Below are 15,908 nucleotides of genomic sequence, written 5' to 3'. Positions count from 1 at the left end.
AATTTAAAGGTATGTCCCATCGTGCTAGACATCACCATCCGAGGAAAAAGGCTCTCACTGTCCACCCTATCCAATCCTCTGATCATCTTGTCTGCCTCAATTAAGTCACCTTTTAACCTTCTTCTCTCTAACGAAAACAGCCTCAGCCTTTCCTCATAAGATCTTCCCTCCATACCAGGCAACATTCTGGTAAATCTCCTCTGCACCCTTTCCAATGCTTCCACATCCTTCCTATAATGCGGTGACCAGAATTGCACGCAATACTCCAACTGCGGCCGCACCAGAGTGTTGTATAGCTGCAACATGACCACATGGCTCCTAAACTCAATCCCTCTACCAATAAAAGCTAACACACCGTACGTCTTCTTAACAACCCTCTCAGCCTGGGTGGCAACTTTCAGGGATCTATGTACATGGACACCGAGATCTCTCTGCTCATCCACACTGCCAAGAATCTTACCATTAGCCCAGCACTCAGTCTTCCTGTTATTCCTTCCAAAATGAATCACCTCACACTTTTCTGCATTAAACTCCATTTGCCACCTCTCAGCCCAGCGCTGCAGCTTATCTATGTCCCTCTGTAACCTGTAACATCCTTCCGCACTCCACAACTCCACCGACTTTAGTGTCATCTGCAAATTTACTCACCCATCCTTCTACGCCCTCCTCCATGTCATTTATAAAAATGACAAACAGCAGTGGCCCCAAAACAGATCCTTGTGGTACACCACTAGTAACTGGACTCCAGTCTGAACATTTCCCATCAACCACCACCCTTTGCCTTCTTCCAGCTAGCCAATTTCTGATCCAAACTGCTAAATCACCCTGAATCCCATGCCTCCGTATTTTCTGCAGCAGCCTACCATGGGGAACCTTATCAAACGCTTTACTGAAATCCATATACACCACATCAACTGCTTTACCCTCATCCACCTGTTTGGTCACCTTCTCAAAGAACTCTATCAGGTTTGTGAGGCACGACCAACCCTTCACAAAACCGTGTTGACTATCTCTAATCAAATTATTCCTTTCCAGATGATTATACATCCTATCTCTTAAAAACCTTTCCAAGATTTTTCCCATGGCCTCCTTCTGCACTGTAGAGAATCTATGAAATTGTACAGTGTTTCGTTACCCCACGTAAAGAGATTTCTAATGCTTGTATTTTCTGCTGTTTATAGTTTAGCTGGTCCGGATGACACCTCTATTGGCCTGTAATAAAACAGGGTCAGTGCAAATGTATCATGAATAACTTATTTAAAGCATTTTGCCATTCTGCTGTGACTACAGAATTCATTGACTCTATGCAGTATATAGTGGGTGAACACCATTCCTTGGTATGAGGGGCAGTAGGGGTTTTAGGGTGGCATCCCTTGGCATGGGATTTGTTTCTTTGGTATACCTTGGCAGGTGGGGAATGAGAGGTCATGGTGGTTGTTTGGGAATCATAACTTGGCATGGGGGCATGTGAATCATGGGCTTGTTTTGGGGCATGTCTTGAAATGGGTGGCACAAGGGACCTTAGGTGTTGCTAAGGAGGCAGATCTTGGTGTGGTGATATGAGGAGCGAAAGGAATTGTTTGGGGGCATACCTTGGCATGGAAGGGTGTAGCGTGAGGAGGTCCTTTTGAACTTAGCTTTGAAAATAATCCCTCGTGCAAACTGGTTCACGACATTCCCGGGGTGCTGTGAACCATGATTCTTTGAAAAGTTAGCCCAACTCCATGAAAATTGTGGAGGATTAGGACATGTCCATCCCCACTATTGAGCTAGGCAGATCTTTTCAACAGAACCAGATTACACCCTTCAAAGGCACTCCTGAAAATCGGAAAGCCCAGGAATGGGATTGTGAATCCAAAATTGGGTTGGGGATGCCATTTTTCCAGGTCTAGGAAGTTTCCCCTGCTCCACAAAAATCCAGCACAATGTTTTCTGAATTTTGTATTGTCCAGGTGGGTTCAAATGCAATACATTTTAGGCCACCATATTTTTGTGTTGTCTGCACTTCTTTTCACAGGCTGATTTTAGACCGATACCTAGCTCCTTTTTAAAATCAGTTGTAATCGCCTAAGTTAAAACTTACCTAAAGTCATTTCTCTTTATATCCAGGCTGTTGCTTACTCCCTTAAACCAGTTAATTGCACCGTCCAACTGGAGGGCTCTTATACAGCGAAAGTATATTTGAATTGGGATTTAATCTCTCTGATTTAGGATAGCTACTAGGAATTTAATTTCCTGTGACAGTTACTGCTTAATGCTTTCAAGTAAAATTCCTTTGTGTTTTCCCTAAATGAGCTGACAATTGCTTAAAAATAGCACAAAAAGGAACTTTCCTGAAACTTGTTTAAAGGTCAGTGTCAGGGGAAATTAAACTTCTGGGAGCTCAGCTGTTTTGGTTTTCTCTAATCAGTTAATGACAATTCATCATTTTTACAGAAGTGCAATGAATATCAAAGTGTGGCACCTGAGGCTGATTCCTTATGTTGGAAGCAAATTGTGTACCCACAAGGAGCTGATTCAGAGAACAGGAGAGCAATGTTGTGTTTTGTCTCCCTGACTCTACAGCGAATGCAGACTTCCTATAATGAAAGATTTGATTACATCTTTTTATCATGTGTTTAAAAAGTCCATTTGACTCAAAGGAGCTGATTTAAACATTCCAAACCTGGGTATTGCCACATTTCCCATTCTCCTAATTTAGCCAAGGAAATACCTCTTTAATGCCAGTTTTCAGTTCCCAGAACCTGGGAAGTTTAAATGGTGAGCCATCTCAGTGACAGTAAATCATGAACGAGAATTTTATTCTCAGGTGTTGCTAAATATCGTGATTGTTATACCAACATTTATGTCTGGTTTTGTGAAAACCAAGTGGGATGTTGAATTCTGCACTCATTAAGAACAGAAAGTGTAGTGAAACAGTATTGTGCTCTGATCGGGGAGGGAGGAAGCACCAGACTTGGAAAACTAACCAACATGTTGAATGCCTTGTAGGTAATGTGCAGTTCTCTGCCCAAAAACACTCTGGAATGGAAACGTTTGTCACAAAATGTTAAATTTTCTCAAAGCGAAATTTACTGGCGGCAGAAATTCGACTCTTTACAAATAAATTTTGTGTTTCTTTACAGCCTTTCATTAAACTCTTGGTGACTTGTTTAGTTATCCCATTTTAATTGGTTTGGTTAAGTAATGGTGACTTGCAACAATGCATCGGGTGTTTGCTCAAAATACCATTTGGCATGGTACAGTAACCTGTATATCCAATTTACAAGATTGATTTTCAGTGATCAACTACTACAGATTTCCCATAATGTCAGCATTTCTGTTTTTAAAACCTAAAAACAAACTTTATGAAAACAAACTAATTTCCGTACAATCAGCAGCAAACCAGTTCTATGCTTAGAGATGTACATTTAAAAGCTTGAAAAAGTATTTAATATGAAGCGGTAATAAAATTATTCCGTGACATTTGCTATGGTTAGGTTAAAGCTACTGAAGTCAGCTTAAAAACAGTCAATGCAGTTGCGTAATGAGCAAGAGAGATTCTTTAAATTCTGCCTGCCAGAAAGGAAGTGGTCATTAAAGTCAGTCAAAAGGGAAAATATTGCTTGACCAACCTTATTGAATTTTCTGAGGATGTAACAAAGAGAGCAGTCAATAGGAATGTAGTAGATGTAATTCATCTGTATTTTCAAAACACCTTTGATAAGGTGCTCCACAATAGATTGATGGGTAGGGTCAGAGACTGTTAAGTCAGTGGAAGGGGGCAAAATGGATTGCTTGCTGGCTTAAAGACAAAAAGCAGAGAGTGGGTGTAGAGGACATTTATTCAGAGAGGATAAACGATGGAACCATGCTGTTCACAATTTACATTAACGATTTGGAATCAAAACACAATTTCTAAATTTGAGTTTGGCACCAGACCGGAAGGATAGTCAATACTGAGGAGGACGGCAAAAAGTTAAAGGCTTTGAATAGTAAACTTGCCGAATAGGCAAATAATTATCAAATTAAGTTCAACACAAATAATTGTGAAGTGGGACATTTTGGTAGGGAGAATAGAGAAGTCAAAATACGGTCTATGTAGAAACAAAGGGATCACTCACTAAGTTATGCCACAGGTTAGCAAGGCCAAAATAAAGCAAGCTTTATTTCTAGAGGCATAGAATTTAAAGTAGGGAAGTTGTATTAAATGTATAGAACCTTGGCTAGACCATGCTTGGAGAACTATTTGCAGTTCTAGTCATCATGTTATGAAAAGACTACAGAGGCACTGGAGAAGGTGCAGGGAAGGTATGCAAGAGTGCGCTTGGCTATATACACCAGAAAAGGATTGATAAACTTGGTAGGTTTACTGGCTGTTCACACTGGCGGGAAATTCTGATCCTACACCGGCACACGGGTTTCCCAGTGACAAAGGTTGCTGTCAATGGGAAATCCCGTTGACAATAGTGGGACTTGTAGATCCCGCTGGTGGGCCACCTCCCCCGCCGCAAAACACGCGGCAAGGTCGTCAGTAAATCCCACCTTCTCTCTTTCCTTTCAATGAAGAAGGTTGAGAAGTGGCCTAATAAAGTCACAATTATAATGACATGAGGTTATTCGCTTTGGTATGGAGAATTGAAAAGTAGAATATTATTTAAATGGAGAGAGACAACAGAATAGTTCAGTGCAGAAGGCTCAGGAAGGCTTTGTGCAAGACTCAGAAAATGTTAGCATGCAGGTGCAGCAACTAAAATCTGGAATATTGACCTTTATTGCAAGGGGGATGGATTAGAAAAGTAGGGAAATCCTGTTACAACTCTGCTGGATGTTGGTGAGACCACATCTAAAGTAAAATCCTTATTTAGATTCCCTGATAGAAGGAATAATATACTTGAATTGGAGCCAGTTCAGAGAAGGTTGACCAGGCGTATTCCTGAGTTGGCTTACGAGGAAAGGTTGAACAAGTTGATTGGAGATTTGAAGAATGGCAGATGATTGTATTGAGACATATAGGTTACTGAGCGGGCTTGACAGGATAGATGTTGAGAGAATGTTTTTTCTCAAGGGAGGTGGTATTTATCGTGCGCGGCAGTGGGAGGTGGACTTTGGCCGGCGATGAAATCTTCTGATCCTGCCGATGTCAACGGGATTTCCTGTTGAATGCATCCCTCACCGCCAGGAAACCTGCAGTGGGGGTGCACCATTGGCAGGATCTTGGCATGAAGGGCCGGAAAGTTCTAGCCTAGAATTGGGGACACAGTTTATGAAAAAAGGACTCTCTGCTCAGACAGAGATGAAGCGAATGTATTTTCTCACAGAGAGGTTGTTGGTATGTGGAATATTTTTCCCCAGAAAGCTCTGGAGGCTGGGTCATTGAATTTCTCCAAGACTGATGTATATAGATTTTTGGTAGACAAGCTTGGACTATTTACTTTGTGGTAGATATATTAAAAGATTTGACAAAGCTGTTCAAAAAACATGCAAAGTTTCAATTGAATAGAGAGGGAGAAACTGTTCCCATGGGTGGATGGGTTGAGAACCCAAAGGACCAATTTAAGGTGAATGGCAAAAGAAACACAGGCAACGCAAAGAAAAACCTTTGTTAACAGTAATAAGCAGGGAACTTGCTCCTGATTTATGTTTGCCTCTTGCAGCAGGTTCAAAGAATCTGCTAGTAGGAAATAGAACCAAGTGTTCCTACTTTAAATAGGTCTCAGGAGTAACCCGGATTGCATGCTGAAAGTTCGTGGACTTCGCAATCCTAGTGGAAAGCCGGCCAGCTACATTTAAATGAAGTCCATGAGTCTGTAAAATATGGCCCACAGTTCGTTTTTGCCTTCAACTCAGCCGCTCACGACCCGAATCTGAAGTCTAGAATTTTTGTTCGGTTAATATTGGGTTAATAACAGTGTTTCAGTGAAATAGAAAGTAAAAGATGATTTTTGTTGGTTTGCCAGTCAGCTGGACAATAAGACAGCAAGATTTGCATTTCCAGCTATGATTTTCCGTGGAGAATTCATGTTTTCCACTGGACTGTCTGCATTTCTATAGTTGGGAAAGAAGAGTAATATAATGAGGGCTACTTCATTCATTCATCTGTACCTGTAAGCAATGGATTATAGGGCATTGGCAGAGGCCATACAAATGGTGATGTGAATGATTAAATATAAGGTTTTATAAAAACTATTAAACATTCATCATAAATGACAGATATATATCTATATATACATATATATATATAACAAAGGCTTCTAATTCACAATTATCATGGAAAGATAAATTGAATCTGAGAATACAACCCCCAAACGCCACAAGTGAAAATTAAAGAAAATGCTGTCAGCTTATCTAATCAAAATAGAATTTGATTTGGTCAGTGTAGCCACTGTCATAATGACTATTTGTGTGTTTGATTGCCATATCAAAAGCTTGGCTGCAACAAAGATCACTTGTTTTACTATCCTTTCAATTGAACAAGAACAATAAACACTCCAGCAAACCGATTCCTAGACTAGGGTCGGAAGCAAGACTTGTGTCGGTGACACGATGTCACCTATTAGTTGGATTCTAAGAGTTGGATTCAATTGTAACCCATCCAACAACATGCAATTTTCTTAATCTTATTTGGGATGATTTAGAACAGACTAGTTCAAACTGCCCAGTCAACTTACCCAAGAAAAATGGTTAATTGGGAGGAAATGGTTAAATAACTCAAGTGTTTGTATGTACACAAACTTGGAGTAAGCTGTGTAAAAGCTACTCCGTTATTATATGGGTTCTGGCTTCACTTGAGTTGAATCTTAACGATGATAATACACTGTATATATAGTCAATTTGAGTTCCGTCTTATGAAACCAATTTCAGTACCTTTTCATATCGACAGTCCCTGCTGCACACCTTGAGTAATACACATTTTCAAATACCCTTATGCTTCTGGCCACATGTGCACAATGTACCTCTTATGGTCCATGATTTGATTTGGCCTACTTCTGCAGAACTTCCTACATATATCAGTTTTTGCTCCAAGGCTGCAGTCGATACCAATCAATATGAAATAACAAAATTTGTAGTGTGTACAAAACCATGGCAAACCTACAGCATTGTGCAAAATTGCAACCTCAGTAATTTCATGAGAGACGTGACTTGTTTCCATTTGTAAATTAATGCTCCTTAGCAAAGTGGTATACAAAACAGAGAAGAGCACCATCATCGGGTGGTTTCAATCATTTTCCACTTCACCAGTGACAACCGCTGCAAATACAAAGTCAAAATTATTTTGTTATTCCTGAGTATTGAAGATAATGGGCAGGATTCCCCATCCCGCCAGACCCATTTACTGGCACAGTGCACCATCACCGGCAGCAGGATGCTCCGTCCCGGCAGCCGGCCATTGGGCTTTCCCATTGTGGGAACCCCCACGCTGTCGGGAAATCCGTGAGCGTGAATCCGCTGCCGGCGAAGACGAGGTTCCCGCCAACAGAGAAGCCCTACAAATGTGTTAATTCCTATTTTGGATGATGCATTGAACTATGTTTGTAGATATTTCTTGCTTTGAACCTTTCAGAACTTGAGACAAGCTTGATTGACCAATAGCTAAAATGGCCCATTTGTGCACAAGTATTGTAGGGCTGTGAATTTTGAAAACCATTTCCGAGTTGAGAGTTTTGAATGTAGCTAATTTGACATTGGTCCAAGTCATGTTGTAGGGGTCTGTGAATTCATTGGGTTTCATTGTACAACTAATGGTAATATTTGTTCAAAGGTTCCAGGATGTCTTGGAAATAGGTTAATTTACTCACACTTAAAAAGTTAACAGTAAAGCTGTAAATATTGAATTCTTAGCTCATGTTTCATTGTTTCAAATTAGCTATCTTCAGAGTTTACACTTTGTAAGTAAATTGTTCGATGCCACATGTATGATACTATCTGCCTTTAGATCAGTGAAATTCAGATAATTCATGAATGCAAACTGCAACATCTCTGTAGTTTGAATAATGGGCCGTAGAAACTATAATAAAACACATCCTGAAACTTTATAGAGGGAAGGAATTAAGGAAATAAATTCAAACTGGGGGAATCTGGTTTCTTCATGTGACATAAGTGTAGGACTGGAAAAGCATTCCGAATGTACAATACATGGCAACAATCTGAGTGCTAAATGGATCACTTAGCATGAAATAATGAAATGGAAAAGCTAGCGGCCTGAGCTCTGTTTAATGTTGGTTGTTTCTTCCTGTTGTGCACTGCACTCAAAAAGTAAAACTGTTTTTTCTCTTTTCCGATCATATCCTCCTATTGTTATTAACTTTCTAATATTCTGTGTTTCATTGATAATGCTGGCTCTGTGGATTCAGCTTCAGAAAAGAGAGCACTCTTGCAGGGCCTACGTTCAGGTAACTTAGCCACGGTTTTATTTCACTCTGCTTATTCACCATTGAAACCCTGTATGCAATGGCTTTTTTTCCATGTGCTTTGCCTCTCCCTGAGGCTTACTGGCTGTTAAATTATCTGCCTTAATTTATTGCTCTGCAGGTTGGCTCATGGAATTAGACATAAGGTGTTTGTTTTCCCTTCCTCTAAGCAGGCCATTCTCTGCATGCTGGTGCCCTTGGTAATGGCTGCAGTCCCATAAAATGAAGTATTACAGCAGCAAAAAAATAATTTGTGCTATTCGCAACCGCCCATCTGGTGCTGCTCGTGCTTCCTGTTACAGTGGCCTGGCATTACTATGCACTGTCTCACAAAGCAGGGATATTTTTATATGTGAAAATCTGTGTGAAAATCAAAAACATGAAATCTTTATGGTGTAATACCTGTTGGGAAATTACCTTCGATCCTTTAGTTGCACACTAATTGTTGTAATTGCTTCAATATTAGAAGGTTAATTACGCTGAGTCTCTTTGGATAAGCACTCAGCCCTGCATAAATACTAGTGGTCATGGTTTCAGCTGTGCTGCTTGCAGAAAAGATAGCATAAGATGACAGTGTGCAGCCCTTTTACACAGTGACAGCTATTGCTGAACACTGCCAGCTGGCCAGAATCAATTGATGGAAAAGAAGGTGATTCCATAGGGAAATGATTTGGCACTGATTCTGTGATGATATCATTTGGATGCTACTATTGACCTCCGTGCCCCTCTGGATAGGAAGGGGAGCAGTAAATCAGAAAGTTCCTGCTTGACCCCCTACCCATAGACCTCTGCCTTGCTAGAAAATGCATGCGATGGACATTAGATGAAAATGCGTTTGGGTTCAGCTGTAATGATGCCCAAGTCTCTGATCCTGGCTTACATGTAAAAACAGCTACTTTAGGAAGATACCAGAGGGTGCCAGTGCTCAGTATCCAAGTATAGAGAGAGTAGGAGATAATGATTAGGAGAAAAATAGGAAAGGATCCTCCTGGTGAGCGAGAAGTACCCAGTTATTGTGCATTCTTTACTCCATCCATACGATTAAACTGCTCCAGCATACTATGGAGTGTGGGAGTGGAGGATGAGTTTCTCCCGTCGAGGTGTGTGGCTTTAACCCCTTGATTATTGCATGTGGAGTTTTCCACTTTGTTGTTAGATTTTGCCAATTAAGGGGCAATTTAGTCTCTCCGCACCATCCCCCTTCCTTTCCCTATTGTTGGTACAGAGGCGAGGGTATCTGGTCTCTCCAGCGCAAAGTTTAGTACTTGTACCATTTTGTTTTTTGTAGAAATGTGTTGTGAACTGTTTTAATAATCAGAGTATCCACCCCCCCCCCCTCTCCCCGTACATTGGTACTGAGGGGAGGGTACCATGTTTCTCCAACACAAAATTAGCGTTTGTACCGTTTGGCCTTGAAAATATTTTTAACTGTTTTAATAAAAAGATATGGCCAATCCACCTACCCTGCACATCTTTGAATTGTGGGGGTGAGACTCACGCACGGGGAGAATGTGCAAACTCCATATGGACAGTGACCCGGGGCTGGGATCGAACCCGGGTCCCCGGTGCCGTGAAGCAGCAGTGCTAACCCTGCGCCACCGTGCCTCCCGCATGTGGGTTGTCAATGCAGATTGTAGGATATCAGAACACTCCAGGTTAAGAATGCTGCGTACCACTCAGTATTTATTTGCAAAAACCCTTGTGCCTGTTTTTTGAGCTAACCAGCAGTAATGTGAGCAGAACTACATTTTCAGAAACTGTGCTGTGCCTGACCCTGTGCTGTCAATTTGTCATGTAACCTTTTTCGAAAATATCGCTTAACAACCTGCTAAAACGTAGAATGGGAGGGGGCAGTCTTTCAGTCAAACTGGCATTTGCTTGGAGCTTTTGCTCTGTACATTAAAATAAAAGTTTATATGCCGGAACCTGTTGCTCAGGATAGTACTGAAAAATATAAGCACTTAAACAGAAAATAGAATTTTCTCTCTTTTTGAGTAAAGCTGGTTAGAACTTCTCAATTCCCCCAAGACCCCCCAAAACTCCAATTTGGGTAACAGCTGAGTATCCTTCAATCCAAAATATGTCAAGAATTCTAACTGTTATTAATTGGGGTCGATTAAGGTGTAATAGGCACCAGAGCAAGTTGTGCTGACACACACAAAGCATTCATTTTATACTGTGCCTTGTCTGATGCAACTGAACCAAACTCATTTTAATGCCAAACGAAAGGCGAATTAATGAGAGTGCTATTTCCCTTGTTTGACCACTGAATTGGCTGTTTGTCGAGGAGTTCTGTGGTGCGTGACAAACAACTTTCTGAATCTTCTAATTAACTTTGCCTTTTTGACTTCTGATATCATCCTGTGAGGGCCCATTTGGCTTGACATCCTTTTTGAACTGATTGGAATAAATTGGCAAGCTGCATACTAGCATGCTGTATACTGAAATAACAGGAATGGCATCAAAGAATGAATTAGAATGGCAATAATTTGATTAATTATTGAAGTAATAATTGTGCGTTAAAGTCAGATATAAATAATTTTTTCAGATTTTCTTCTTCAATTATTGAGCCTGCTTTATGTAATATCACATTGTACTAAATGTCAAATGATTTGATTATCTCACTGATGTTGAAACTGTAAAGGAAGAACTCAGGTGACCTCAAGGAATAAAAGCTAGGTGCCATTTCCAGAAGCTACACATTGATGTCACTGGTTCATTGCAGATATTATAATCTATTGTAGAAATAAGTTTTAAGAAATAATGGATGGTATATGGATGAGGGGCTGCGCAGTGGCACAGTGGCACTGCTACCTCACAGCACCAGGGGCCCGGGTTCAATTCCAGCCTTGGGTCACTGTCCGTGTGGAGTTTGTAATTTCTCTCCGTGTCTGCGTAGGTTTCTTCTAGGTGCTCCGGTTTCCTCCCACAATCCAAAGATGTTAGGTGAATTGGCCATGATAAATTGCCCTTTATTGTCCAAAAGGTTAATAAAAGGTAGGGTTGTTGAGTAACAGGGATAGGGTAGGTCGTGGGCCTAGGTAGGGCGTTCTTTGAGAGGGGCGGTGCAGACTCAATGGGCCGAATGACCTACTTCTGCACTGAAGTGATTCTATAATTCTATATGAATAACAGTACCAGTTTAACTGAATTGGAATTAGAATTAGAATAGCCATGTCGGATCTTTGTCGGACTATTATCTTCAAATTACCAGTATTGCCAGTTCCTGTTGCTGTCTGAGCTACAGTCTTGTTTTCTTTTTCCCTCTAGACCTTTTGTCACTTTTCTATATTCCCGTTTTTACTTGAAATGGTAAAAGATAAATCATTTTCCATAATGAATGGCGCTCAGTTATTTTTTGGACTGTTTCCTGAGGGTGCCTCAGACATTGGGTCTGGTTGGTTGACTACTTCATCAACAAACATAAAACAATCAGAATGTAACATTTTTATGCAATGATTAAGAAGATAAGAGTGTGCAAAAAGATGCTGTAGTATATGTATAGACATACAAGCACACACTGGTTTACCCATCAAGGAGTGTGCAGTGTACGAATATCAGGAATATGTTTCTTGGGTGATAGTTGATTGCCTTTGGCATTGTTCACAGAAATAAAAAAATCTGTCTCTCAAACTAGCACAGCTTTTTTTTTATTTGACATCTGTACGACTCTTTAAAGTTTCAGTCTCTATTTTCTTTGTAAGCCTCTCCATCCCTGTGGATCTATTTTATTCATTGTGTAACTTACACATGTTATTTTACTGATATATTGAATATCTATCTCATCGGTTTTTGAGTGAAGTGATGAATTATTCTGAAAGTCAGCACTGTTTTATTGAAAATCCTTGTAGACATGAGAGTCATACAAGAGTGGCTGCAATTGCCCTTCTTCCATTGTAGGGATCTGTTCATCTTCCACCTCCTGGCTCCCCATGATGATGTTGCTGAGGTTACATTGGCTGTTGTGGCATGTACCCATGACTGTCCTCAAGTGAGCAAAGTTGAGATCCCATGTCATTCTTTTCCCTGATCTGCAGGCCATGGTGGAGACAGTTAATAACCTCTTGCAACCTCAAGCCCTGGAGGCATGGAAAGACCTGATGACAAGCGATCAGCTGCGAGCAGCCACTATGTTACTTGATACTGTGGAGCAAGGTGCCTTTGTCCTTGCTGACAATCTGCTCAAGACGGACATAGTCAGAGAAAACACTGAAAACATACGTGAGTGTTTTGTGAAAACTATATGATGGTCAAAAGAGTTAAGAAACTACTTGTTAGCACTGCTTGATAGTTTCAGAGGTATTTGCTGAAGGGAACAGCTAATAAATATTACATGCTAAGAATATATTTTTTTTAAAAGAGTCTAAATTACAGGAGTTCCAGAAAATATTGATGCAATTACCACAAAAACTTCTACGAAATTTATTGAACAAATTTGAACTTTGGAGGCCAACAAATGCTGAAGTATATGTAATTTATTTTCTCCAGTGTATTTTTGTGTTTTGAATAGACTCGTACAGTAGTGGAGTATGTGCAGCCTGAATTACATGTTCTATTACATAATTTTGCTTTGAAAAAGTCTTTCAACAAGGTTCAATCAAATTGAACAAATGTTCTCATTGCTATGTATGGAGCTTCCTTCACAATCGTAATAATCAGGCTGCATCTGCAATGCCACCATTGTTGCAGACTGGTTCTGGTTCCCCACAGAAGAAATAGAGTAGAAGGCTTCTTGGTCCAACATGTGGAATTGTATCACACATAAGCTGAGAAGAGAACAGGCCTCAAGGGCCAACTTTTCCTCTTTGAGGCAGAACTGAGGACTCAGGCCAATTTTCAACGTGGTAATCTCAGCTCCTGAGTGGCCATGCCTGTCCCTCAGAGTCAGGACTTGGCTAGAGTTGAGGCTATGGCCTTGCAAAGCTGGGCAGAGGCGGGGATGGAGGCAGGTACCAAGTGGCCAGGTTAGAAGGCCAACCTCCATTCTCTGGGTCATTGGCCAGTTCTGTAGATGAGTGTGAGACCCCCCAACCCTTAAACCCCTTACACAAATCATCAACTCCTCAATTTCCAAGCATTCAAATTGGAATTCCATTGCGCAGCTTTATGAACAAACCCCCAGAACTGAATGGTGGTCAATTTAATTACCTTTTAAAGAGCAAAACAAGAACATTAATCACTGTATTAAAAGCATTTAACTTTGTCATATGACATTACATTATGACAGGTGAAGTTGGCAGTATCCTTTGGACTTACCTGTTACCTGACTTACCTCGGGGTGCTCCGGTTTACTCCTGTAGTCCAAAGATGTGCAGGTTAGGTAGATTGGCCACGCTAACTTGACCTTAGTGTCCAAAAAGGTTAGGTGGGATTACAGGGATAGGGTGGAGATGTGGGGTGTTCTTTCCAAGGGTCGGTGCAGACTCGATGGGCCGAATGGCCTCCTTCTGCACTGCAAATTCTATGTCTAAAAAAGGTTCCCAACTTCAGACTAGGGCTCTCCCACGTCTCATGATGCCACTGAGCTGTCATGAACCGCATCATCTTCAGAATCCAGCAGGATTCCATAAGAATTACGAGGTTTCTAAAATGTCCATCCAGGTAGTGGAGTGGCACATGCTCCCATTCCCGCGCTGATCAAAACAGCTGACAAAAATGGAGGCAGAACTTCAACATTTGGGACCCGCATGCATCCAGTTACGCCCACCCAATGAGGGATTGCTCTGTGTCGGGATGAAAAAGTCTGGTATCATTTCCATTATAATAAAAAAGACAAATTAAGTTAATCATATGGAGGGCGGCATGTGGCGCAGTGGTTAGCACTGCTGCCTACTGCACTGAAGACCCGGGTTCGAATCCCAGCCCCGGGTCACTGTCTGTGTGGAGTTTGCACATTCTCCCCATGTCTGCGTGGGTTTCACCCCCACAACACAAAGTTGTGCAGGTTAAGTGGATTGACAACGCAAAATTGCCCCTTAATAGGGAGAGAAAAAAAATAATTGGGTACTCTACATTTATTTTACAAAAAAAATCATATGGATGCGTTTAAGACCATATGCGGGAGAAAGGAATAGAGGGTTTTATTGAAAGAATGGAAAGAGGCCCAAATGGAACATAAACCTTGGCGTGGACTAGTTGGGCCACAAGGGATGTTCCTATTCGATATTAACACATCAAAAGCCAGTCACTTAGAGAGCATCCTTTATTTGTATTTAAGATTTATTCAACATTTTGGCTCAATGTTTTGCCTCCAGTTGAGAACATAATTTGGAGTTATAAGAAACCCTAAAATAGAACAATAGACACAGATTTTGTGTGTTGTAGATTATGTTGAAAATGTCCAGTTGCCATCAGACTGATTGTTTGTTTTGTGCTCTCTTGGGAATGGCAGTGCTAGAGGTTGCCCGCTTGAGCACAGATGGAACGTTGGAGGATCTGCAATTTCCGCAAAATGGAATAAATGGGAACTCCATCCAACTTTCAGCTCGTACTCTGAAAAAGAATGGTCGTAATGGTGAGGTTTAATTGAAATTGTTACCTTGAAATGAGGAGCCGTGGAATCGTAAGTTGTGAATCTGTGAATCTTTATTGTCCATATGCCTCAGTCAGGGCTAATTTGAAGGAGTTAGTGAGTAGTGTTGAAGCACAGGGATGAGAGAGAAATGGTCATTTTAATTCAGAAAACCCATTTTTAAAGATTAAATCATGGACCTACTTTGATATTAATGCAGCTCAACAGCCAAATGAGGGAAAAACAAATAAATGAGATTTTCACCAAATTATTCAAGACTTTCGACAGTTTTACTTTTTAATAAGTCTATAAAATATATTTATTTCACTCTTTATGAAAATAATATAAGTCCCAGAATAATTTAAATGTTGATTTTAGCCTGTCTAACATACCTTAATATGTTATTTATAAGAAATAATGGTTTTGAAATGTTCTGAAATTCAATCAGATTTGGTATAATTAGTTACATGACTGAATCATATCAGCATATTTCTGCATGTTGTTGCAATTGATTCACTTCTTTATTTCCTTCAAACTATAATTGAAGTTGGTGCACTAAACATGCAAAAACTGCAAATTCAGCTTTATAAAATGCTGAAATCAGAATCATCTGTAGAGTTGTTGTATTTTATTGTATAGTTAGATATATCTAGATTAGTTTTGATGCTGTTAGCCCTTCATTCGCATAATTAACTCAAGTTTGAATTAGAATCCATAATTCAATTTCTACATATATCCCCTGAGCAAATCATCATGAGTTTCCTTTGATTGGTCTTTAACAAGGGCTTAACAAGCTTCTTGTGGTTAATTTTCATTAGCACACTTCAACATGGGCCCATGATTGCCTGGGGAAGATCTTTATCTTTGCATACCGGTCATAATATGCCGGAGGGGAATCACCTGGTTTTGACAGAACCTGCCCAATTTTTGTGCCATTGATTTTGCTGGGATGAAAAATTAACCCAAAGACAAATTTATTGGTGTACTGCATCTTTACAGAGCTTTAG

At 40.5% G+C, this 15,908-nt stretch overlaps 1 protein-coding gene across 9 annotated transcripts in view; it reads left to right on the top strand.

The window, feature by feature from the left end:
- LOC140429750 (adhesion G protein-coupled receptor L3-like) overlaps window positions 1-15,908 on the top strand; it is a 1,506,492-nt gene that overhangs the window by 1,260,869 nt on the left and 229,715 nt on the right. For 7 of the 9 annotated variants that reach the window (XM_072517114.1, XM_072517116.1, XM_072517118.1 and 4 more), the window contains exons 10-12: window positions 8,334-8,372; window positions 12,428-12,611; window positions 14,782-14,909. In XM_072517114.1, the coding sequence (XP_072373215.1) occupies window positions 8,334-8,372; window positions 12,428-12,611; window positions 14,782-14,909 (351 nt within the window). The remainder of the gene's footprint in view (window positions 1-8,333; window positions 8,373-12,427; window positions 12,612-14,781; window positions 14,910-15,908) is intronic. The other 2 variants (XM_072517117.1, XM_072517122.1) reach the window with 1 other exon arrangement.

This window comes from Scyliorhinus torazame, chromosome 9 (genome assembly GCF_047496885.1).
Source record: "Scyliorhinus torazame isolate Kashiwa2021f chromosome 9, sScyTor2.1, whole genome shotgun sequence".
Taxonomy (NCBI): Eukaryota; Metazoa; Chordata; class Chondrichthyes; order Carcharhiniformes; family Scyliorhinidae; genus Scyliorhinus; species Scyliorhinus torazame.
This window is presented reverse-complemented; position numbering and strand designations above follow the sequence as displayed.